This window comes from Symphalangus syndactylus, chromosome 1 (genome assembly GCF_028878055.3).
Source record: "Symphalangus syndactylus isolate Jambi chromosome 1, NHGRI_mSymSyn1-v2.1_pri, whole genome shotgun sequence".
NCBI lineage: Eukaryota > Metazoa > Chordata > Mammalia > Primates > Hylobatidae > Symphalangus > Symphalangus syndactylus.
This window is the reverse complement of record NC_072423.2, coordinates 128,457,073-128,483,588: the sequence shown is the minus strand read 5'-3', so window position 1 is coordinate 128,483,588 and position 26,516 is coordinate 128,457,073. Positions and strand designations below refer to the sequence as shown.

The following is a 26,516-nucleotide window of genomic DNA, read 5'->3' as shown; positions in this document are numbered from 1 at the left end:
TTTGAACCTGAATGCAGAGAATAAATACTTTATTAACTGATTACAGTTGAAAGTCACAAACAAAAAAGGGGGTATATTAAGGCAAAGCCATATATATATATATATGTATAGACAAATCCAAAGATTGTTACCTCTTTACATTTTAATAACCTCTGCATTTTTCTTTTACACATTTAGGCAGTGTGCTTTCTTTTCTTCTCAGTTAAAGAAACACCTTGGCCAATATTTCTAAATAATATTTTGACGACAACTTACAGGATCGGTGATTGAGACAATGACTACTGTATCAAACGCTATCTGATAGTTTTCTTAGCATATTCCGTGTGTGGTGGTACATTTATTTTGGTGTGCAAAATCTGACAACTGACGATTTTTCTGTCAGCAAAACTAACAAATTTTGAAAAATGATTTTAATAGTTGTAACTAAAATAAGCTTAGACTTCCAAGTCAGTCAAATGCCCAAATCGCATGTTTTCTGCCCTTCCCCTAAATCCTTTTACATGTTTTAAATAGCCTTTAGAATATGATCGATCACATGGTTGTATTTCAGATCTAAAAGTTTTGAGATTTTCAAAATCAAAAAATACTTTCTTATGCAAAATGGCAATGCAAACAGCAATCCTACATAATGTGGAATAATTTTTCTTCTGTATAGCTCCTTCTAAAAAATGGGTAACCACACACACACACACACGACATAAATTTAGTCCATCTGAGGAAGCACTCCAGCTTTCTAATTCCACTTTTGAAGGAAAAGGCAGAGGCATGTTTACATTATCCCAGAAAACTGAATAAATGGCTTTATTTGGTATCTTCAAGAAGCTTCTCCTTCCGTAGGAGATGTAGGTGTCGTGGGAGAAACTGTAACTGGTTTTCGTGTAATTCTGTCTAGTTCTGCATGAACATCTAAGACAGGCTTCTGGCCTACATTGAAGAAAAAGAAAAAAAACAAGATTTAGATATAAGTGAAAGCATCGTTTCACCAATATCTCTTCATTTAAAAAGTGCTAACACTTTCATTAACTTTAGCACACTAAGTTACATAAACAACCTTTAATTTAAAAATTTCAAGCTGGGCACGGTGGCTCACGCCTGTAATCTCAGCACTTTGGGAGGTCAAGGCGGAAGGATCACTTTAAATCAGGAGTTCGAGACCAGCCCAGCCAACATGGTGAAACCCTGCTGTAATCCCAGCTACTTGGGAGGCTGAGGCAGGAGAACTGCTTGAACCCGGGAGGTGGAGGTTGCAGTGAGCTGAGATCACACCACTGCACTCCAACCTAGGCAACAGAGTGAGACTCTGTCTAAAAAATAAAAATAAAAATAAAAATAATATAAATTTCAAGAAAAAACAAATTCCCTCATTTTAAATTGTGGATCTGTTACCAAATGGAGGTATAACTGGCACCTATCATTTAATCTCATAAAGGTTTTTTTTCTTTTTAAGGCATAGGACAATAAGAACGGTAAAACAGAAAATAGCAACAAAAATTTAGCATCTAGAGAAGATGAATGAGTGGTAACAACAGATGACAATAAAAATTTGGCAAGGATATGGAGAAACGAACTTTCCTAACCTGCTGATGACAACTTAAAATGATACAGCATTTTGGAAAACATTTTGGCAGTTCTTCAAAACTTTTGTTTAAACCGAGTTACTACACAACCCAATAATTCCACTTAGGTATTTACCCAACAGAATTACAAACAAATATCCACACAAAAATGGATGTTCAAAGCAGGACCATAGTGATTATAGTCAAAAAGTAGATGAAACTCAGATGTCAAAAAGTAGATGAAACTCAGATGTCCATCACTCAGTAAACGGATAAATGAAATGTGGTATACCCATATAATGAAATATTATTCAGCAATTAAAAAGGAATGAAGGCTGGGCATGGTGGCTCACGCCTGTAATCCCAGCACTTTGGGAGGCTGAGGTGGGTGGATCACTTGAGGACAGGAATTTGAGACCAGCCTGGCCAACATGGTGAAACGCTGTCTCTACTAAAAATACAAAAATTAACCAGGCATGGTGGCAGGTGCCTGTGATCCCAGCTACTCGGGAGGCTGGGGCAGGAGACTCACTTGAACCCTGGAGGCGGAGTCTGCAGTATCACGCCACTGCACTCCAGCCTGGGCAACAGAATGAGACTCTGTCTCAAAAAAAAAAAAAAAAAAAGAGAAATGAAGTATTGATACATATTACAACATGTATGATCTTCAAAAACATTTGTTAAAGCCATACATTGTATGACTCCATTTACATGAAATGTCCAGATAGACAAATCCACAGAGGAAAGAGAGAAGGTTTAAGGTTTCTTTTGGGGAGATAAAAATGTTCTAAAATCAGATTATGGTGATGGCCTGCCCAACTTAGCAAAGATACCAAAACCACAGAATTATACACTTTATATGAGTGAACTTCATTCTATCTCAATAAAGCTGTTATTTTTAAAAAGTGACTTGCTCCCCATAAGCATACCTGACTTTTTGGCGGATGGTGGTAAACCACTGCTTCCACCTCCAGCCCCACCTGCAGGGCTACCACTACTCACACCAGGGCCTCCTGGAGAGCCAGTCTTTTTACTCAACAAACTGTTGAAGAAATTTGCCAGAACGCCTTCACTTGTAGCTCCAGCTATAAAAAAATCAAAAAACAAAAAGCTTTAGCCAAAACATAAGATTCTTCCTTAAATTATTATTATAGTAATCACACATAGAGAATGAATAAACTTAAAATTTAAGAGTTCCAAATTTGAAATTCCAAATTCAAGTCGTTTGATCTTTTGATGCTGAGTAATTTCTCTAATGAGTAAACTTTAAGTGTAAAATAATTATTTAAAAATTAGAATGTTTTAAAAGGCCAAAGGTATTTTAAACAAAAAGATGTTATATACTAATATATATCTCCCTTTTGAAAAGGATTCTTTAAAAATAGAACTGTTGAGAAACTGCCTCAAATATTAGGAAAAGTTACAGAATCCTATATGAAAACCGGTAGAAGTTCCCAGAGATAAATGGGCAAATGATAGCAATAAACAATTCACAGAAGAGAAACACAAACAGAAGGAAAATACTAGAGGAAAAACTCTTATTAGGTAGTATTTAAAGCATGTTAATTAGGTTGTGGTAAAATTGCAACACTCAATGTTGATGATATGCAAAGTTGAATAATCCATTTGAAAAAATATTATCCAAAGGCATAAAAACATAAACTCTTTGACCTAGTAATCCCACTTATGGCAATTATTCCTATAGAAATAACTATTATGCAAATAGTTTTTTTCTTTATGTTAATTGCAGATTACCTATTATAGTGTAAATGTGAATTTCTTCAATGATCAACCAGGAAATTGATTAAATATAACAAAACTTTTATCATGGAAATGATGATACATCACAAACACACTGTAAAATGGTTTACAATCTGGTTAACTATGAGATTACATACCCACAGAGACAAAGCCTAAAAGGTATTACACAAGAATGAAAATAGTTATGGCAAAAGGTGGAATTTTAGATAGATTTATTTCTCTTACAAAATGTATTGTCTTGTTATTTCCTAGAAAGAGATGTACCTTTCATGTTTGGATCAATTTTTTTTGACCCAGCAGGAATGGGTGACACGCTGGCAACATTAGATGATACAGATCTATTTGGTGTTCGCGGGGAGCCTCCTGGGACTCTTGGTGAGGCATCCTATGTAAAAATAGGAAAATACAATTATAAAAACCTGAAACTTTCATTTTCACAAAAGTTATTATTGTAAAAAGAAATTACTTTGCAACTATCCCCTGTTCTACTGGTACTTTTACACTGCAAGCCATTGACAAAATTGTTAGCAATCCTGTCCTCATTATTAGAGAATGCCAGACAGAGGCCCATCACATTTTAACATACTAATTTTTCCTCTCATAGAAAATAAAGAACATATTGAGTGATGATGTATAGTTAGAAGCTTGGGAGTCAGATTTGGTTTCCAATCTGGACTTGTATTCTACTAGCTTTATAATCTCAGGCAAGCCACAACGTCCTCCCTAAGGTTCCCATTTCCTCATCTGCAAAATGGGGCTAATAACAGTCCTGCCTCATAAGGCGGTTGTGAGAATTTGTAAAATGACATATAAATGACTGAGTATTGACACACAACAAACGTTACAAATAGATCTTTACACTTTTAAAATCTCACAAATTACAGAAGAATTCTGAATTCAAGTTTATATCAAAGTACACCCATATGAAATATGTACATAATTAAGAAAAAAGAACTAAAATAATATATACTGCATTTTAATCATTTTGTCAAAATTTGTAATACTGACCACAGGCCTTCCAGCTGCAGTTGGTGGTTGCTTTGCTAAAAGGGACTGAAAAAAAAAAAAAAAACAAAAGAATCCTAGTTTAGACATTCATAGCATATACTGGTGTATTTTTAAAGAAAATACACACAAGAACAGTTTACTCATTAACCATACTAAGTCTGCTTCGATATAATTTCATACCTGTAGCTTCATAAGAAACACCTGATCATCTTCTGCCATAATTTCCTTCTCATGTACAAACTGAAATGAGCAATGCACAAATGAGCAAATTTAATATATTATGCTAACACAATAATTTATTCTCTAGATTAGACTAATTAAAAAACAGGTCAAGAATTTGAACATTACCTATACTATATTTATATTCACATGCGTGAGCTGCCCTACCCAAGGCCTCCAGCAGAGGTGTCCAGTAACTAGCTACAGTTTTCGAAATGTTCTATATCTGTGCTGTTCAATATGGCAGTCACTAGCCACCAGTGGCTATTGAGCACTTGAAATGTGGCTAGTGTGACTAAGGAACTGATTTTTAATTTTATCTAATTTTACATTTAAAAGGCATATGAGGCAAGTGGCTACTGTATTGAACAGCATAACCCTAGAGTCACAAGCATATTAATCATGCTTGTAAAATTTGCTAAACAGCAGTTAGGGTGTTTTAAAAGGGCCAGTAATATCCTAGTTAAGTGAAATGCAACTTCTCCCTTGTTTCTCTGAAATAAAAATATAATGGGGAGGGGGGAGGGACAGCATTAGGAGATATACCTAATGCTAAATGACGAGTTAATGGGTGCAGGAAATCAACATGGCACATGGATACATATGTAACAAACCTGCACATTGTGCACATGTACCCTAAAACCTAAAGTATAATAAAAAATATATATATATAATGGCTCTTCTATGAGCTGAATAATTAGGAAAAGTAATTGCAAAGTCTCCTGCTTCTATTCTTGCTGTATAACACATACCCAATCTATTTTCTTCCCAGGAGCCAGTGATTCTTTTAAAAGGTTAAGTCAGATTACATCACTCCTCTGCTCAACCTCTCAATCGCTTTCCATCTAACTCAGAATGAAACCTAAAGTCCTTACTGTAGCCTAATGATAAAGACCCACAGTAACTTAATTCTGCTCTCATCAACTAGCTTCACCTTCCCCACAGCTCTTTCCTGCCTCTGTCTTCCTCATACATTTCTGACTCAGGGCATGTACACTTTTAGTTCTCTCTGCCTTCAGCATTCTCCCCTCTTTATCAAAGACCTCCCCCCATCATTCATAAACAGCATCCCTCACAGCCCAGTCCCCTCGCTCACTCTCCCTACATCCTGCTTTATTTCTGTAGCACTTATCACTACTTGATAGATGTCTATCTATTGGTTTACTATAGGTATCACTCTCCTTCCCATTTAGCACTTAGAACCTAAACAGGGCCTGAGGTGATGCTTAATAAATATTTGTGGAATGAATAAAAGAAAAAGACAACTTAAAAAAAGCATAATCTGTTGGTAAAAGAATGCGAAATATTTTTGCTATTTTTATGCATGCATTTCTTTTAATAGACATCCAAACCAAATACCACACCAACTGACTTTTCATTTGACCTTTTCTTATTACTAACAATAACCCACAAACAGAAGATGGATGCTTTATATTATGAGTGTTTGGAGTCTGAAGATTCTTATATGCTAAATCAAAATTATTTTTTCTTCATATATAAGTCAAGATTAAAGTCAGTCAGTGAGAAGTACTACAAGTTGAGTATCCTTCATCAGAAATGCTTGCGACCAGAAGTGGAAGTGTTTCAGATTGCTGAATATTTGCATTAATACTTATCAGTTCAGCATCCATAATCTGAAAATCCAAAATGTTTCAATAAGCATTTCCTTTTGAGAGTCATGTTGGAGCTCAAAGTGTTTCAGATTTTTGAGCATTTTGGATTTTCAGATTAGGGATAGTCTATTTATGCAAATACTCATTTTTATAGAGCTTTCAGAAACATCTCTATCTATAGAACATTATACAGGGCATGAAATCAAGATATGGGAAAGCAGTGTATCTTCTGGGATGAGATTCGATAGATTGATACATTAGAGTCAAGACTAAAACTGGGCCGGGTGCAGTGGCTCACACCTGTAATCCCAGCACTTTAGGAGGCCGAGGTGAGCGGATCACTTGAGGTCAGGAGTTCAAGACCAGCCTGGCCAACATGCTGAAACCCATCTCTACAAAAATACAAAAAAAATTAGCCGGGCATGATGGTGGGTGCCTGTAATCCCAGCTACTCGGGAGGCTGAGGCGAGAGAATTGCTTGAACCCGGGAGGCAGAGGTTGCAGTGAGCTGAGATCGCACCATTTTACTCCAGGCTGGGTGACAGAGCGAGACTCCATCTCAAAAAAAATAAAAAATATATATATACACATATATATATATATATATATATATATATATATATATATATATAGAGAGAGAGAGAGAGAGAGAGAGAGAGAAAATTGGAAGTTCTTGGATAGCTGTGAGCTAACGTGGGTAACTGGAGAGAAGATCCAAGACCTGCCTCAATAGATAGAACCAACAGAATTATTCTAGCAATGTTTTCTTGACTCTTGGCCAAGCTCTAGGTTGGAAAGTTCACAGCTTCTACCTATTCAAACTCTGTAAGATCCACATATTCACTCATGCCAATCTCTGATTTCCAAAGCACTATATTAGAATGTGGATTCTGCACTAACAATTGCTAATATAAACATGCCAAGGGCGAAGATTTAATTAGCTGAATAGCTGATTTCTATTTTGCTAAAACAAATCCTTATGTAAACTGTACATTAGAAACACACCAAATTATACTTAGAAACCCTCCAGATGGAAAAGGACATTTTTGCCTTTCTACATTCAATTTTAAAGTATGGACTTCCCCTCAGGTTAGTCTAAAGTCTAAATATTGAGATTATTTACTAAAATGGTTACCTTTCGAACAGGTGGTTTAGTTATGATGTCTTCAAAATTATCTTCTGCTTTTAGTGTTTGAAAATTTTCATGTAATATTCCTATTTTCTTATCATTATCCCACCCTGCTGGACTGGAAAGAAATACATATGATAAATTCTCAAGCATTTATATAGTCATTCTTTCATTCAGTCCAAGATCATGTAAAAGGAACACTTTTATGAAGTCAGTTTGAACAATTATGGAAAACAAATTAGCTTTTTATTATGATGTCCACGTTTTACTAATTTCTACTTAAAATGAAAGCCTGGGCAACATGCCAAAACACCATCTCTACAAAAAATACAAAAGAAAAACAATTAGCTGGGCATGCATGGCATGCACCTGTAGTCCCAGCTACTTAGGAGGTTGAGACAGGAGAATCGCTTGAGCCTGGGAGGCAGGGGCTGAAGTGAGCCAAGATTGCACCATTGCATTCCAGGATGGGCAACGGGAGTGAGACTCTGTCTCAAAAAAGATTACCAATATTAAAAATGTCATTAGTGTTAACTTGGGGGAAGGGGGCAGTAATTATTACCTCCCAATTTTATACGGTTACCTTTTTTTTTTTTTTGAGACAAGAGTCTTGCTTTGTTGCCCAGGTTGGAGTACAGTGGCTCAACCATGGCTCACTGCAGCCTCCATCTCCCAGGCTCAAGTGATCCTCCCACCTCAGCCTCCCAAGTAGCTGAACCACAGGTGTGTACCACCACATCTGGCTGATTTTCAAATTTTTGGTAGAGATGGGGTCTCATGATGTTGCTCAAGCTAGTCTTGGGCTCTTGGGCTCAAATAATCCTCCACCTCAGCCTCCCAAAGTGCTGGGATTTCAGGCACAAGCCACTGCACCTGGACTATTCAGGTAACTTTTTTTTTTTTTTGAAACAGAGTCTCACTCTGTCACCTAAGCTGGAGTGAAGTGGTGCGATTTCGGTTCACTGCAACTTCCGCCTCCCAGGTTCAAGTAATTCTCGTGCCTCAGCCTCCCAAGTAGCTGGGACTACAGGTGTACACCACCACACCCGGGCTAATTTTTGTATTTTTCATTAGAGAGGGGGTTTCGCCATGTTGGCCAGGCTTGTCTCGAACTCCTGACATCAGGTGATCCGCTCTTGGCCTCCCAAAGTGCTGGGATTAGAAGCGTGAGCCACCACGCTCAGCCAGGTAACTTTTTAAAAGCATGTCTAGATCTCATATTTGGTCATTTATGTATCATAATCAATTAAAGAATAAGCAGATACAATAGACTAATATAGGCATCCAGTAGACAGTTTAGCTCAAAAATCTTTGAAAAAGGGCTCAGGCCAGCAGTAAATCTAAAAGGCAATAATAGATAAATCAAGACAGGTTATAAACAAAAAACAATCTAGGAACAGATAGATTCTCACTTTCTCATCATGGAAAGGTCTACTGGTCCCATCTCAAAACTGAAAATAATGATTCACCATCAAATAGTAGCAATAATACATGATAAAATTATATATTTAAGAGTCCACTTACATAAATACTGCATCCTTTTCCACAACAACAGCAGGAATCTTATAGGGAAATCCATACAGTTTCTGAACGATGTATTTATATACTAAGTCTATATTTTTGTTTTCTTTTACTGAAGTGTAAATAAGTGCTGCACCATCTGAATAACATGGTTAAAGAAAATTCTGGACAAATGTCATGAGCAAATACCATAAAATTCTGTGTTTTCAGCTTAACTTTTATTTCTATGCATTTTAGTTTCAGAAATAACTCCAAAGGTATATTATATGGTAATCAAGAACTTCAAAAGTAAAAAATACTACCTTCATATGGGCTACAATTAATAAAAGAATTTTTACATAATTAATTTAACTTAGGAAGGTAGAAGTCTCATTAAGACAAGAAGTAAAGGTAAATCTAGAAATACTGGCACCACTACTACTTCTATATTTAAAGCACATGAAAGGACAATTTTTATGATTTTAACTTTCCTAAACTTCATAGAGGGGATATTATTTATCAACAGCTGTTTTGTTTGCCTTTTCAACAAAAATGGTGTGTAACAGTGTCTCTTTGTAGTTTTTTGTTTTTTTTTTTTGAGACGGAGTCTCGCTCTGTCACCCAGGCTGGAGTACAGTGACGCAATCTCGGATCACTGCAAGCTCCACCTCCCGGGTTCACGCCATTCTCCTGCCTCAGCCTCTCCGAGTAGCTGGGACTAGAGGCGCCCACCACCACGCCCGGCTAATTTTTTTGTATTTTTAGTAGAGATGGGGTTTCACTGTGGTCTCGATCTCCTGACCTCGTGATCCACCCGCCTCGGCCTCCCAAAGTGCTGGGATTACAAGCGTGAGCCACCGCGCCCAGCCTCTTTGTAGTTTTTACAAAACCCAGGAATTAAAGACTTCAGGGATAAGGCTCAGGAGACTCACTGGAGAGGGCAAAAGAAACCCAATGTTGAAAGGTGAGCCAGCAGGTACCAATTAGGAAGCTTTCAGGAATAACCCAAGGCAAAAGCACATTTCATGACAAAACTTGAAATAACACAACCTCACATGAAGATGTATTAAAGCAGAGCCTAACTTTGACCTTTTATCCAAAAGACACAGCGGATGTAAATATTAAGACATCCATGGACAATGTGACCACTGACAGACGATGGACTCAGAGTGGCTATCAGAAATTCTATGACCACCCACATTCTAGCACTGGCCCTTGTTTCTCCAAGGGAGATGGTGACCTAGGCCAAGGGGGAAATGCTGGGAGTACAGTCTAACTTCTTAACCGGGATACTCATATTTTCTGGGACATGACCTGAGGCTTACGAACCTAAAAGCAGTATTGCTAAATACAACTTACTAAACTTACTTTGATATGAAACTGTAACATGGTAGAGACGAACATAATCTTAGGCAAAAGTTTAACTGCATTAACTTTGCATTAATGCTCTTCCCCACAATGAAAACCAAATTATGATAATTTGGAAGATTTCTGTAACTGAAAAACTTACATTGCAATTAAAAAATTAATAAAATAAAGGTGATTTTGAACTGTCACTGTCACTGATAAATACATACCTCATTATCTTGAAATGACTTCTCACATTCTGTATTCTTTTAAAATCAACTGGCTCTAATGGTCTCTAATTATTTTGGTAGAAAGCTTCCTTTCTGATTACATTTCTGTATTTACATTTTTAAGTATAGCATTAAATATATGATTAAAGAGACTGTTTATTCTCAAATTTTCTAATCCCCAAAGATAACATAAAAAAAGGCTATAGATACCTACACTACAATTATTCCCACTTTTTATTTTATTTTTGAAGACATTATGGTAGACTAGTACCCTTTAACTCAACCAACTCAGCCATTTGGTGACATGAGAAGAGAAAGGCCCATAAAGAGAAAGAACTGAAGAGAAAAGGGGAAAGGGAAACTATCAGTGTCAAGTAATCTTAATAGGCTTTCTTTAAGTGGTCCTTAAATTAAACACCCACTAATGAAAATGATTTATAATTTGTAGACGCTATAAACGTGTGTATTACTCATTACTATCTATTCCTAATAATCATTTCATTACGTTTCAGACTCAAAAACTTTGGCTGGGGAATTCAACTGCAAAATATCTGATCCAAGTGGGTTGGTGAATTTACTCTTCAGTGCATTCAAGGTGTAACTAAGTTTTCAACAGTAAAGTCTCTAAACAGTATTCACTTTTAACCTTCATTTTCTCCCTATTTTAGCTGTAATTATTACTCACTGGCTCACCTAATCCTTGTAATCTAGATTAACAAGACTTTCTATGATAGATTTTCCAGGAAGGTTTCTGAAGTTTAGATGATTCTCCAGCCTCACTTTGGAATACTCCAATCCAACATGTCTAGATAGGCAGAGCCAGATTTTGAAACCACTGTTAGGCTATATGTGGAGAAGATAACAACACACTAAACAAATTAAAAATGAAAACACAAAAAACACAATATTGACCTTGCCCTACCACTCACCAATAAATACAGTTTTTAAATCAGATATGTTCATAACTACATACAGCTTACTAGACTTTTCCACATACAATTGATAATTATTTTTCTTAAGCATACTTTAAACACAGCAAATCAAAGTAATATACTTCAATATTTGCTTTTCTATCTCAAAATATCCAAATATAAATAATTTGGGAACTAAAATGAAATTTCCAACCAGAGGCAGAAGGAGAAATGTTTACAGAATTTCTTAAGTCCATCAATTTAATTCTTTTAACTTTAAAAAACAAAAACAGATAAAGTAGTACACTGAATCAATAAATGTATTTAAAAGGATACACTGTAAACAAAACTTCCGGATATGTGACTGAATAAAATCAAAATGTTCATCTCTGTAGTCATGTTCTTTCTCCAATACACTAATGGCATCACACTGTTAAGTTAAAATAATTAAAAATAATACATTTAAAATAATCAAAACTAAATACAGTAATTTAAACAGTTCAATTCTGGATAGGGAAACATCATAAAAGTACCACTCTGATATGGTGAATGAACAGCAGGACACAGAATATCAAGTACTCTATGAACTTTTAGTTGGAGAGACTAATGGATAATTTCATCTTTTTAAAAAGCATTAACTTCAACGTTAATGTTAAATCTGGTCAGAACACCAAAGACAAAGTTTTAGTACATAAGGGAAGGAAGAATAACAAGCCTAGCTTTGCCGGGCGCGGTGGCTCACGCCTGTAATCCCAGCACTTTGGGAGGCGGAGGCGGGTGGATCACGAGGTCAGGAGATCGAGACCACGGTGAAACCCCGTCTCTACTAAAAATACAAAAAATTAGCCGGGCGCAGTGGCGGGCGCCTGTAGTCCCAGCTACTCCGGAGGCTGAGGCAGGAGAATGGCGCGAACCCGGGAGGCGGAGCTTGCAGTGAGCCGAGATCGCGCCACTGCACTCCAGCCTGGGTGACAGAGCGAGACTCCATCTCAAAAAAAAAAAAAAAAAAAACAAGCCTAGCTTGTTCTAAGAAATCATAGTTGCTAACTCAACTACTTATAACCTGGAACAAAGTTTTAAAAGATCTAACATCTATTTTAGTTTTATAAAACACTTCTGCATATCCAGGGAGTCTCTACTTCTCACCATTTCTTCTTTGTTCCTGTGTTTATCTGATAATTCTCAAGTGACCTTAATTTCTTTTCTGGTGCTTTTATTCACTCTTATTACAATCTCACTAATAACAAAATAAGGAAACAACTGATTTTTGAAATGTCGCCTGTACAATCAATGAGACAATTCTGAATTCTGCTTGCTACAGAAAAATGCTAAGAAAAATACAAAGATGGCATGTTCAAACATCACGACATCCAAATAATTTCACCAAAACCCTTCTGAATTGCAGGTGTAAAATATAAAAATAAACATTTAATAATGGTCATTACACCTAATATTAGTTTGGGGTTAAATCTGCTATGTAATTTTTTGTTACATATATATATATATATATGCAACACATATATATATGCAACACATATATATATATGCAACACATATATATATGTTGCATATATATATATATACAACAAATATATATGTGTTGCATATATATATATTTGTTGTATATATATATATATATATATATATATATGCAAAAAAAAAAAAAACCTGACAGGGTGCAGTGGTATGTGCCTGTATTACTTTGGAGGGTGAGGTGGGAGGATTGAGCCTAGGAGTTCAAGGCTAGCTGGGCAATACAGCAAAACTTTCCACAAAAACAAAAATAAAAACATATATACAGCACAGAACAGAGTCTCATTATATAATTATGATGAGCATTTCATCGCCCATTTTATGAAATACTGACAGTGATTTCAAATGATTAAAAATAATTATTATACTTTGACTTAATCACACTTTTGGAAAGGCATGGTGGTTTAGTATTAAATAAAAATATTTTAAGGCCGGGTGCGGTGGCTCACGCCTGTAATCCCAGCACTTTGGGAGGCCAAGGTGGGCGGATCACGAGGTCAGGAGTTTGAGACCATCCTGGTTAACACGGTGAAACCCCGTCTCTACTAAAAATACAAAAAAATTAGCCGGCCATGGTGGCAGGTGCCTGCAGTCCCACCTACTCGGGAGGCTGAGGCAGAAGAATGGCGTGAACCCAGGAGGCGGAGCTCGCTGTGAGCCAAGATTGTGCCACTGCACTCTAGCCTGGGTGACAGAGCAATACTTCATATCAAAAAAAAAAAAAAAAAAAATGTTTTTTTTTTTAACTGAAATCAGAGGATCTGGACTTAAGACAAGAAACTTAGAGAGACTAAGTTTCTAAGACTAAGAGAAATCTCCATTTCCGAAGTCTTTAAACTGACAGCGTTGAACCACCATACTTCTCTCCCTTTGGAAACGCACATTTCCCCATACCCCTACACATTTTAAAAGTTCATAAACTGAAATACATCTGATAGTGTCTTAGATTTTATGAAATATAGTAGATGATCTATTCTGGTTTGAAAATGTTATGACTGTATGACTCGTTTGATACTGATTCCAGACTCTTTAAGCTTAACATTTTTCTTTTGGAAAACAAGACTGCTTTTCATAAGGCAAGTAGTGCTGACGGAACCAATGGAACCAACTTCCAATAAACAAACAGCTCTTCACCAACCAAAACAAAATAAAAAACAAAGCACACAGAAGGATTTCAGTGTGAGATTTTAAGATACTGTTTTACAGAAAAGGTGTATGTAACAATTAACTATACCAGAACCACCATTTGAAAGCAGATGGCAGACTTTAACTTAATTAAGTGCTGTCACTCCATTCCTTTGTTATGGATAATTTTTGTACCAAAGTAAAACCTAAGCTAGGTTTTAGATTTTTTAATCAATTTTACTCCAACAATGAATAAATTCTATACCCTCCTTTAATTTTATATGCACAAATTTTACATAATAAAAAGCATTAATTTCAAGTCTCAAAAGGACTTATGTTCTGTCATTTTCTTAACTATTCCATGGCTTACAAACAGTAAAAACACACACTTAGGACCAAGTGGGGAGAACATGAACTTGATATATTATTATTACTTTTTTTTTTGAGACAGAGTCTCACTCTGTCGCCCAGACTAGAGTGCAGTGGCGCGATCTCGGCTCACTGCAAGCTCTGCCTCCCGGGTTCACGCCATTCTCCTGCCTCAGCCTCCCGAGTAGCTGGGACTACAGGCGCCCGCCACCATGCCTGGCTAATTTTTTTTATTTTTAGTAGAGATGGGGTTTCACCATGTTAGCCAGGATGGTCTCGAGCTCCTGACCTCATGATCCACCCACCTCAGCCTCCCAAAGTGCTGGGATTACAGGCGTGAGCCACCATGCCCAGCTGATCTATTATTTTTATTTATATATTTATTTATTTATTTTTGAGATGGAGTCTCGCTCTGTAGCCCAGGTTGGGGTGCAGTGGCGCGATCTCAGCTCACTACAAGCTCCACCTCCCGGGTTCACACCATTCTCCTGCTTCAGCCTCCTGAGTAGCTGGGACTAAAGGTGCCCGCCACCATGCCTGGCTAATTTTTTTGTATTTTTTTTGGTAGAGGAGGGGTTTCACCATTTTAGCCAGGATGGTCTCGATCTCCTGACCTCGTGATCCACCCCCCTCAGCCTCACAAAGTGCTGGGATTACAGGTGTAAGCCACCACGCCTGGCCTTGTATTAATTATTTTTAAAGGAAACTTAATTTTATTACAAAATATATACAGTGAAATAACCAATAATATAATTTTGATAATAGCGATCCTATCAGAACCTCTTTAAAAAACAGAAACCCTTCATGACTGCATGTCAACTTTATATAATGAGCGCTGCTACATGTTTAAAAGTCTATTTTGAGTGCTGCTACATGTTTAAAGTCTATTTTAAGTATATAATCCTCTGATATTAGAGAATATATAAAAACTTAATGTTGAGGCTGGGCGCAGTGGCTCACACCTGCAATCCCAGCCCTTTGGGAGGCCAAGGCGGGTGGATCACCTGAGGTCAAGAGTTTGAGACCAGCCTGGCCAAAATGGTGAAAGCCCGTCTCTACTAAAAATACAAAAAATTAGGTGGGAGTGGTGGTGGGCACCTGTAATCCCAGTTACTAGGGAGGCTGAGGCAGGAGAATTGCTTTAACCTGGGAAGCAGAGGTTGCAGTGAGCCGAGATTGTGCCATTGTACTCCAGCCTGGGCAACAAGGGCAAAACTCTGTCTCAAAAAAAAAAAAAAATTAATGTTGAAAAATAATTTTATAAAAACCAATAAACTATCATTTTACCTGTAATTATTTCTACTAAACTGATTGATCATACAATGAAGTCCAACTGGAATTATGAAAATGAAATTCAATTACAAGTATTTGAAATAACATTTTCTTTCAAAGAAATTATAATTAAGACCACAAAAGCAACATGTTAATATCATTAAATACTTTAAACTATTATTTGTTTGTTAACAAAAAATCATCCAGGAGAACTAATGTGTTAACTCCAAAAAACCTGGAAAACAAAACAGTTGTTCATCCTCAGTGAATATCAGTTGCAGAATCCCTAGCAAGCAAACTAACCTTTGTGCAAACTACTAGTACTGGAATGCCCAAGTTATGTGTAAGTGTATCCGCACCCAGAGGTAAAACTACACTGTCATCTTTGTCTTCTTGTGACGCAGTATTTCTTCTCTGGGGAGAAGCCGGGAAGTCTTCTCCTGGCTCTACATATTCTTGGAAGTCTCTAATCACTGAAAATCAAAGTAAACACAATTTAGAAATTGCTTTATTTCAGCAGGTAACTTTTCTTGCCATAATCTAAAGATAAAATTTACTCAAATTCATACTTAGTCTTGTGTAAGAGAAGAAACGAAAAGCGTTTGAGAAACCTATTTCAAAGAGAATATACAAACACCGGACCCACATTAATAATTAGGAGGCAGAATACTACTACTACTGCATGGGATGGCTCTACAAAGTAGGGTTCTATCTAGACCTGGCTCAATTTATGCAAAACATTTTGGTCAAGTTACAATTAGTTTTGTCTCTCTACCTTCTCTAATTCACAAAGGGCACTGTATGGATGAAAGAAAAATAAATGTGGGAGAAAAAAATCCCACAACTTAAAAGATAGTCTAGATGATTTTCTAATACTAACTTCCTTTCACTAAACCCTTTACTCAGGTCTCTCCTTTTTTACCTAGGCTCAATCTTGGGCCATGCTCATTCTGTAACTCTGGTACAACTTAATTAAATATTACCAGTGCTGATCAGTTTTTAGGAGTTATTTGCAAGGTTGTCAAAACTGTCACTAAAAAATATAAAGTAAATGTGAATGTATCAAGAGACTTGAAAATATATGTTTTGACTGAGTAATTACTCTCCTAGGAATTCTCAAGTGTACAATCAGTGATGCACATACATAGGGATTTCCATATAACTCTTTTCTTCATGTATAAAAGCAAAACAAATTTGGAAACAAACTGTCTATAGCATAGGATTAAAATAGTATATGAGAAAAAATTATACACAACCATAAGATGTCAAGTTTTCAAAGAATATTTAATGTTGTAGGAAATAGTAACATTAAAAGATACATAAATAAAAGAAGGCCAACGTATGATTCCAGCTTAGAAATAAAAATACTGGGAAAAATACACAAAAGAATTATTTATTTATTTATTTATTTATTTATTTATTCTGAGACAGGGTCTTGCTCTGTCACCCATGCTGGAGTGCAGCGGTGCAATCATGGCTCACTATAGCCCCGACCCAAGTGATTTTCTGGCTCAACCTCCCGAGCGAGTAGCTACAGGCATGTGCCACCACACCTGGATAACTTTTTATTTTATCTTTGTAGAGATGGGGTCTCACTATGTTGCCCAGGCTGGTCTTGAACTCTGGGCTCAAGCAATCCTCCCACCTCAGCATCCCAAAGTGTTGGGATAACAGGGGTGAGCCACTGTGACTGGCTATTTTCAATTTTTCTTTTTTTTTGAGATGGAGGCTCACTGTGTCACCAGGCTGGAGTGCAGTGGTGCAATCTCACTCACTGCAACCCCCACCTCCTGCGTTCAAGTGATTCTCCTGCCTCAGCCTCCCAAGGGGCTGGGACTACAGGCGCCCACCACCACGCCTGGCTAATTTTTGTATTTTTAGAAAAGACGGGGTTTCATCATATCGGCCAGGCTAGTCTTGAATTCCTGACCTTGTCATCCACCTGCCTTGGCCTCCCAAAGTGTTGAGATTACAGGCGTGAGCCACTGCACCCAGCCCTATTTTCAATTTTCAAAAAACAAAGAATGTACATTATTACTTACTTAGAAAAAAAATGTGTGTTTTCTCTTAAAGTAATTATGAGCCAGATCTTTGGATCATGAAGACTGACTCATATGGAGGAACACTGTTCTGAATTTACATGGGGTCAAGGAATAGGGAATCCTGAACAGCTGGGCACCGTTCCTCCAGAAACACGGGTCTGTATATACCCTTAGCAGCCCTGGTGACTACCACCTGTAAGATCAGAGGCTGTAATCTAATAGCGGCTCTCAAATTTTATGATGCACCAGAATCACTTCAAAGGCTTGTTACATCACAGATTACTGTTTCCACCCTCAAGAGTTTCTAATTCAGTGGTCCAGGATGGGGAGTGAAAAATGTGTACTTTTTATATATTCCCAGCTATACTCATACTGGTGCTGCTGGTCCAGGGAACCACAGTTTGACAACTACTACTCTAGGATAAATCTAGACTTAAGGAAGAACAATAACAACAAAAACTCCACAGGCAATAGTAAACAGAAAAAAAAATTAAAAGCATTTAGACATCTCTTTCAATGATTTAGTACATACATTTTAAATTTTTACTGTTTTCTTACACATAAATTCCAGCAAGCTGTCAATTTTTCTTTAAAAGTTACTGTCAGTGAATAATAACAAAGGAGTTCATCTATGTATTTCCTTTCTTTTTTTTTTTTTTTTGAGACAGAGTCTTGCTCTGTCGCCCAGGCTGGAGTGCAGTGGTGCGATCTCAGCTCACCACAATCTCCGCCTCCAGGGTTCAAGCAATTCTCTGCCTCAGCCTCCCAAGTAGCTCGGATTACAGGCACCCGCCACCATGCTGGGCTAATTTTTTTTTTTTTTTTTTTTGTATTTTTAGTAGAGACAGGGTTTCACCATCTTGGACAGGCTGGTCTGGAACTCCTAACCTCGTGATCCACGTGCTTCAGCCTCCCAAAGTGCTGGGATTACAGGCATGAGCCACCACGCCTGGCCCACCTATGTATTTTCTTATGCAAAGCACAATATTGGCAAATGAAGAACTCTAAGTGACATTAAAAAATGTTACAGGCAGTCGGGCGTGGTGGCTCATGCCTGTAATCCCAGCACTTTGGGAGTCTGAGCAAGGTGGATCGCTTGAGCTCAGGAGTTCAAGACCAGCCCGGGCAACATGGCAAAACCCTATGTCTACAAAAAATAAAAAAATTAGCCAGGCATGGTGGTACGTGCCTGTAGTCCCAGCTACTCAGGAGGCTGAGGTGGGAGGATGGCTTGAGCCGGGGTGGCAGAGGTTGCAGTGAGCCAAGACTGTGCCACTGTACTTCAGCCTGGGCAACAGTGTGGGACCCTGACTCAAAAACAAAAATACAAAAGTAAAAAATGTTACTGGCTTACAACCTGTTAGAAATGACTCATACAATTTTCATAATTCCCATAAAAATCTCCAATTCACATGGGCATGTACAAAATATGTACTTTGTAAATCATAAAACCATTTTAATATCTTTATATGTATACTGTCAACATCTTTCTAGGCACACTTCATTTTGACAAGGTCAGTAAGATTACTAATCAAAAAATGAAACTGCTGAAAATGAGCAGCTGAAGAAAGATTCAATCTTTTCACCCTGCAAAGCTACTTTCCAAAATGAACACACACAGCTTTTTGGCAAGGAGAAAAGGCATCTCTACTAAACAGTTTACCATTGTGTCTTATGTTTCTAATTTGAAACTATATTAAAACCCAGCACATCATCTAAATAGAATTTTAAAAACAGTAGTTACAGGCCGGGCCGGTGGCTCACGCCTGTAATCCCAGCACTCTGGGAGGCCGAGTGGCGTGGATCACGCCGTCAGGAGTGCGAGACCAGCCTGGCCAATATGGTGAAACCCCGTCTCTACTAAAAATACAAAAATTAGCAAGGCATGGTGGCAGGCGCCTGTAATACCAGCTACTTGAACCCAGGAGGCAGAGGTGGCAGTGAGCCAAGATTGCGCCACTGCACTCCAGCCTGGGTGACAGAACAAGACTCTGTCTTCAAAAAAAAAAAAAAAAAAAAAAAAAAAGGACTTACAATATGCTTACTTCATTAAACCTTCTTTATAGTCAAAAATTCCTAATGATTAAAGTCCACCAAGACATTTTGTATTTGAAACCTACATTACTATTTCTAGACTACTTACACTTTTGTTCCATTTGTTTCATTTCTTCAGGAGGGATTTTCAGTTTGTCAACATGTTCTCTAACAACACTTGCCCATTTCTGTAAAGAATCCAAAGCAGTCCAAGGCTTTGACATGTCAACAACCAGCATAACTAGAGTATCCTTCAGAGATATGGCATCCAGTGAAAATTTAAGGAGGCCTTTGTGATATAGGTCTCCATCTAAGATCCATACATTACATCTTGTTTGATCTACAACAGACAAAACAAAGTAACCAAGGCAACAAGATTAAGTCATTTCATCATCCAACTAACAGTACCACTTGGTATTTTAGTGCATCTCCACAGGAGATGTGCTATTGGCTTTGACAAAGTTCAACAACTTAGGCCATCCACCAATTTATTTAAAGGCCTAAAATGACTTAACTGCCAGTAAAGTTCAACTGTTTAGGCCATCTGCTAATTTATGTAAAGGCTTAAAATGATTTAACTGTAGCATCCTCTACTTCATATTTCTTAATCCAAAACCAGAGGATGCATAACTTGTTTATGTTTTTACCATCAGCAGATAGAAATATGCATACTCAAGATATCATACACAAAAACGAGAAGGCAAGTGATCTATAGAAGAAAAAATAGCTGATAGATAAAAAAGATGAGTAGATAATATTTTTATCAGAAAACTAGAAGGTGAAATGGGAGTCAACAAAACAATCATTATCTAGGGAAGATGAGCTGAAAAACTGAGATTCTTCAAGTATGGCAGGAAAGAAGTATCTGCACACCAGGATACCTTAAGATGCTTAAAAGTATCATATATGAATCCCAATCCCAAATTAATAAAAGTATGCCTAAACATAGCTATTTCTTGACCAGCATGACATCACAGAACTTCTAGTAAAAAATTACACACTAAAAAAAAATCAAGACTAATGTGAATGCCAGTGCACCTCAGAATAGACTTCAGAAATTTATGTTACAAATGACACTCACCATCCCTGTCTTCATCATGCACATTTAAGTACAAATATTCCAATCCTCTTCCTTTCTTATACTCCTCTATTCCCTGAATTTTTCTTATTAAGCTTGTTTTTCCAGCTCCATCTTCACCTAGATATATAAAAAAAAGGATAAATCTTATGAACTGTAACACCGATTATTTAAGGATGCTTTCTAGTACCAAGTGAAAAACCCAAATGGAACTAGCTTCAACCAAAAAGGCAATTTGATGAAATATAATGGAGCAGCTACAGTATCAAAGATGCAGACTTGGCTGGGCGTGGTGGCTCACACCTGTAATCCCAGCACTTTGGGAGGCCGAGGCAGGCAGATCACTTGAGGTCAGGAGTTCAAGACCAGCCTGGCCAACATGGTGAAACCCCGTCTCTACTATAAGTAGAAAAATTAGGCGTGGTGGTGCATGCCTGTAATCCCAGCTGCTCAGGAGGCTGAGGCAGAAGAATCGCTTGGACCTGTGAGGCGGAGGTTGCAGTGAGCCAAGATTGTGCCACTGTACTCCAGGCTGGGTAACAAAGCAAGACTCCGTCTGAAGAAAAAAAAAGATAGAAAAGATGCAGACTCCAGCACGACCAGGAATCTCTCTCCCAGTCTTGCTAAATCTTGTCCTATCCTATTGCAAATGACTTCCTCTATGGATAATTTTCAGGAGATGAGAAGGTAAAGTGAAACACCTTAGGTTTCAGGAATTTCCACTCTCATGTCATCCCAGTTTAATCTACAAGGAATAAAAGACTCTTACTCTTAGCTTTCAGTCTGAAGAACCTCAGGTAAAAGACTCTTAATTGGCCCAGTTTGAGTTCTATGTCCACCTAAGGGCCAATCAAGGGGGATGGATGGCACATCAATCAGTTCCCTGTACATCAGGACAGGGAACTGTGACCTTTACCAGAACCATGAAGCCATAATAAATACGTAGCAGGAGAGATGGTGAGAAAATGGGGATAACAAGTTGGGCAAGAAAAAGTGTAGGGGGGATGTACAACAGACAAAAATTAAAAATAGACTTAAAAGTATTAATGACAGAAAATCATGTGATTTAAATTTGACACAAGTATTTTTTAAAAAGGTTTAAAACTAGGCTAACTAGCCCAGGCACGGTGGCTCACACCTGTAATCCTAGCACTTTGGGAGGCCAAGGTGGCTAGATCACGAGGTCAGGAGTTCGAGACCAGCCTGGCCAGCATGGTGAAACCCATCTCTACTAAAAATACAAAAAATTAGCTGGGCACAGTGGTGCACATCTGTAATCCCAGCTACTCGGGAGGCTGACGCAGGAGAACTGCTTGAATCCGGGAGGTAGAGGTTGCACTGAGCCAAGATCACGCCACTGCACTCCAGCCTGGGCGACAGAGTGAGGCTCTGTCTCAAAACAGAACAAAACAAAACAAAACTAGACTAGCTGTTCAATGTTTTGGTGAGGGCTTTTTAGTATTGTGAGTATTTAAATGCTACTTACATGTTACTGTTCATGGACTTATTAGAATCATAGTAATAGTATTTATAGATATGAAACTGGTGTTGTTTGAATCTAAGGACTTATTCCGGGAGATCTATGAGTTCTCTGAGAATTTAAAAATTGTCTTCATTTTCATGTTAAGCTAAAAAAAAAAAATACGTCTTAAGTCTTTATATCTGAATGCTGCCACAAGATTGCAGTGCCCACCTCTGCAATGGTGTTTATAATCCTGCTGGGGCCAAGGTGAAGCCAAGTGATGCAGACAGAACAGAAAAGAGAGTCAACACACAGGCACGCCAAATTCAAAGTATCCCAGAGCAGTCAATTCCATATTCAACTGCACTGGGCAGACTGGTTCTTTTTATGAAGCATTTTCCAATACTTCATAGCAATGTGTAACCTTAAATAAGCAATAAAAAAGGTGACAGTAAGAAATCCAAAGGAAGTAAATACATTAAAGAGATATCTGTACTCCCATGTTCATTGTGGCATTATTCACAATAGCCAAGATATGGTATCAACCTAATTGTCCATCAACTCCATCAACAAATGAATAGATAAAGAAAATCTGGTATGTGTATATGTGTATATGTACATATGTACATAATAGTATTGCATTGCGGGTATGTGTATGTATAACATATATGTGTGTGTATATGTTATATGTATACACATACACACACATATATTATACACACACATACCCGCAATGCAATACTATTTAGCCTCAAAGAAGGAAGGAATTCCCATCATATACAACAATATGAATGAACCTGGAAGGTTTATCATTATGTTAAATCAGGGGTCCCCAACCCGCCGGGCTGTGGACCGGTACCAGTCTATGGCCTGTTAGGAACCAGGCCACACAGCAGGAGGTGAGCCAACGGCATTACCCCTGAGCTCCACCTCCTGTCAGATCAGCAATGCCGGCATTAGATTCTCATAGGAGCCCAAACCCTAATGTGAACTGCGCACACCTGGGGATCAAGGCTGCATGCTCCTTAGGAGAATCTAACTAATGCCTGATGATCTGAGGTGAAAGAGTTTCATCCTGAAACGTCCCCACCCAGTCCATGGAAAAACTGTCTTCCATGAAGTCGGTCTCTGGTGCGCAAAAAGACTGGGGACTGCTGTGTTAAATGAAACAAGCCAGGCACCGAAAAGCAAACACTCCAGGATCTCACTCATACATGCAGCCTTAAAAAGTTGATCTTACAGAAGTTGAGAACACAACAGTACTTACCAAGGACTGGGGCCATGGTGGGGGAGGGAGTTGGGGAGATAGATGTTGGTCAAAGGTTACAGAATTTCAGTTGGACAGGAGGAATACCTTCAAGGGACCTATTGTACAACTTGGTGACTATAGTTATTAAAAATACACTGTAGGCCGGGCGTGGTGGCTCACGCTTGTAATCCCAGCACTTTGGGAGGCCGAGGCGGGCGGATCACGAGGTCAGGAGATCGAGACCACGGTGAAACCCCGTCTCTACTAAAAATACAAAAAATTAGCCGGGCGTGGTGGCGGGCGCCTGTAGTCTCAGCTACTCGGAGAGGCTGAGGCAGGAGAATGGCGTGAACCCGGGAGGCGGAGCTTGCAGTGAGCCGAGATTGTGCCACTGCACTCCAGCCTGGGCGACAGAGCGAGACTCCGTCTCAAAAAAAAAAAAAAAAAAAAAAAAAAAAAAAAAAAATACACTGTACTGAAAAATGCCAAGAGATTAGATTTTAAGTGTTCTCACAACAATGACAACTATGTGAGGTAATACATGTTAATTAGCTTGATTTAGCCATTCCATAACGCATATATATATTCCAAAACTTCAGGTACTGTAAATATATACAATTTTACCTAATTTAAAAAAAGAATTTGACATTACATTTGTATTTTTCAGTACTATTTTTACAATGTACCATTAAACTGGCTCATCAAAAAAAGAGATTAGGTTTAAGAATAGTAATATCTATGATGACAATGATTCCCATAATGATCATGTTTAAAATGCTTAAAATGGAAATAATAACCAGTAAAAAATAAAATATAAAAATATTTCTATTACTAAACCCAACACTGGCATTTAATTTCAGCAAAAGATCAGTTGTTATACTGATGTTGGTAATTTGAATTTTACCAAGTTCTATAGTTTCTATGGCATTTAATTTATAAGTACTTATAAATCAGTATAGTTTCTATGGCATTTAATTTGTAAGTACATTTAATTTATAATTTTGGGGTCTGGAGTTATTTGGGAACTATAAGCCAAAAAGAAAAAAAGTATATCTAGTTGCCTCAGCAGACACAAGCATTAGACTTTATATAATAAAAATAATTTAAATCACCATGTGAAAAGATCTATGAATATCTTCTTTTAAAAGGAGCCCGAATCTGTTCTAGAACTAGGAAAAGAATCAAGATTTCTTAGGGTTTTTACTCTTATGACTGGCTACTTTCCTAAAAGAAATCCTCTAAGTTAAAATGATATCAACTTAATTTGGATTATCCCACAAAAACAATGTTTTGCACTGTAAGTAAAAACCTAGTGCCCAGCCTTATAACAGAAGCTTATTGAACAACACAATGTTCAATAAGTATTTTGTAAAGCATACGCAGATCCATAAAAATAAGCAGTAATTAGTTAAACTACATACAATATGACCCAAGACTTATCTTATTTCTTTAATTCCCACTTTAAATGTTAGAAAATGAAAAGACACTAGCTTTTTTCTTTTTTATTAATTTTTTTTTGCACACAAAACAATAAACATTTTCTAAAAATACATATAAACAAAAAGATGCATATCAAACATATTAGGAAGGTTGCACATGGGAAGACGGGGAATAGAAATAGGGGGTGGGAATTAAAGAAAATAAATGAGAGAGGGACTTTGTATGGATCAATGATAATAACTCAATCCTCTATTTGACAAAGAAGAAGGAGAAGGAAGAGGAAGAAAAAGAAAGTGGGATAAAGGATCAGAAAGGGAGGAAAATAGAAAAAATTAGAGTATGACTCCAGGGTAGACCTGTTTTGTTGTCGCTGGGTTGGTTGGTTGGTTTGTCTGTTGTATTTTTCATATGTTTCGCCATGTTGGCCAGGCTGGTCTCGAACTCCCAGCCTCAAGTGATCAACCCGCCTCAGCCTCCCAGAGTGCTGGGACTACAGGCGTGAGCCACCACGTCCAGCCCCCACGTTGCGTCTGGCCTCTGTGGTAGACCTCCCAGACGGGGCGGCCGGGCAGAGGCGCTCCCCACATCCCAGACGGGGCGGCCGGACAGAGGCGCTCCTCACTTCCCAGACGGGGTGGCCGGGCAGAGACGCTCCTCACTTCCTAGACGGGGTGGCGGCCGGGCAGAGGCGCTCCTCACTTCCCAGATGGGGCGGCCAGGCAGAGGCGCTCCTCACATCCCAGACGATGGGCGGCCGGGCAGAGACGCTCCTCACTTCCCAGACGGGGCGGCCGGGCAGAGACGCTCCTCACTTCCCAGACGGGGCGGCCGGGCAGAGGCGCTCCTCACACCCCAGATGGGGAGGCCGGGCAGAGGCGCTCCTCACATCCCAGATGATGGGCGGCCGGGCAGAGGCGCTCCTCACTTCCCAGACGGGGCGGCCGGGCAGAGGCGCTCCTCACTTCCCAGACGATGGGCGGCCGGGCAGAGGCTGCAATCCCAGCACCCTGGGAGGCCAAGGCAGGCGGCTGGGAGGCGGAGGCCGCAGCCAGCCAAGACCACGCCACCGCACTCCAGCCCGGGCAACACAGAGCACCTAGTGAGCGAGACTCCGTCTGCAGTCCCAGCACCTTAGGAGGCCGAGGCGGGCAGACCCCTCGAAGTCAGGAGCTGGAGACCAGCCTGGCCAACATGGCGAAACCGCGCCTCCAGGCAAAGGACAAAAACCAGGCAGGGGTGGTGGCGCGTGCCCGCAATCCCAGGCAGGCCGAGGCAGGAGAATCACGAGAGCCGGAGGCAGGGAGTCTGCAGCGTGCCAACTATACTGCAGCCTGGGCAACAGAGGGAAGAAAAGAAGGAAGGAAAGAAGGAAGGAAGGACGGACGGACGGACGGAAGGAAGGAAGGGACACTAGCTTGATTAAGCCATTCCACAATGTACACACATTTCAAAACATATTGTACACAATATACACAATTTTTGTCAATTTTAAAAAAGTGAAAAGACACCTTCATAAGGGTAAAAACTTCAGATGAGTTTATTTCAACTTATTTCTTAAAATATTAATATTTGAAATTACTTAAATATAAAGGCTTCCAAATAAAAAATACGTAGCTGCAGAAAATCTCACACATAAGC

The 26,516-nt window shown here is 38.6% G+C and overlaps 1 protein-coding gene across 2 annotated transcripts in view; it reads right to left on the bottom strand.

Moving 5' to 3' along the window:
- DYNC1LI1 (dynein cytoplasmic 1 light intermediate chain 1) overlaps window positions 1-26,516 on the bottom strand; it is a 134,136-nt gene continuing 107,620 nt past the window's right edge. For both annotated transcript variants that reach the window (XM_055284683.2, XM_063612642.1), the window contains 11 exons: window positions 20,731-20,847; window positions 19,759-19,989; window positions 15,877-16,046; window positions 11,611-11,704; window positions 8,811-8,946; window positions 7,293-7,404; window positions 4,506-4,565; window positions 4,326-4,370; window positions 3,582-3,702; window positions 2,486-2,641; window positions 1-924 (listed from right to left, as the gene is read on the bottom strand). In XM_055284683.2, the coding sequence (XP_055140658.1) occupies window positions 815-924; window positions 2,486-2,641; window positions 3,582-3,702; window positions 4,326-4,370; window positions 4,506-4,565; window positions 7,293-7,404; window positions 8,811-8,946; window positions 11,611-11,704; window positions 15,877-16,046; window positions 19,759-19,989; window positions 20,731-20,847 (1,352 nt within the window). In that variant the 3' untranslated portion in view covers window positions 1-814. The remainder of the gene's footprint in view (window positions 925-2,485; window positions 2,642-3,581; window positions 3,703-4,325; window positions 4,371-4,505; window positions 4,566-7,292; window positions 7,405-8,810; window positions 8,947-11,610; window positions 11,705-15,876; window positions 16,047-19,758; window positions 19,990-20,730; window positions 20,848-26,516) is intronic.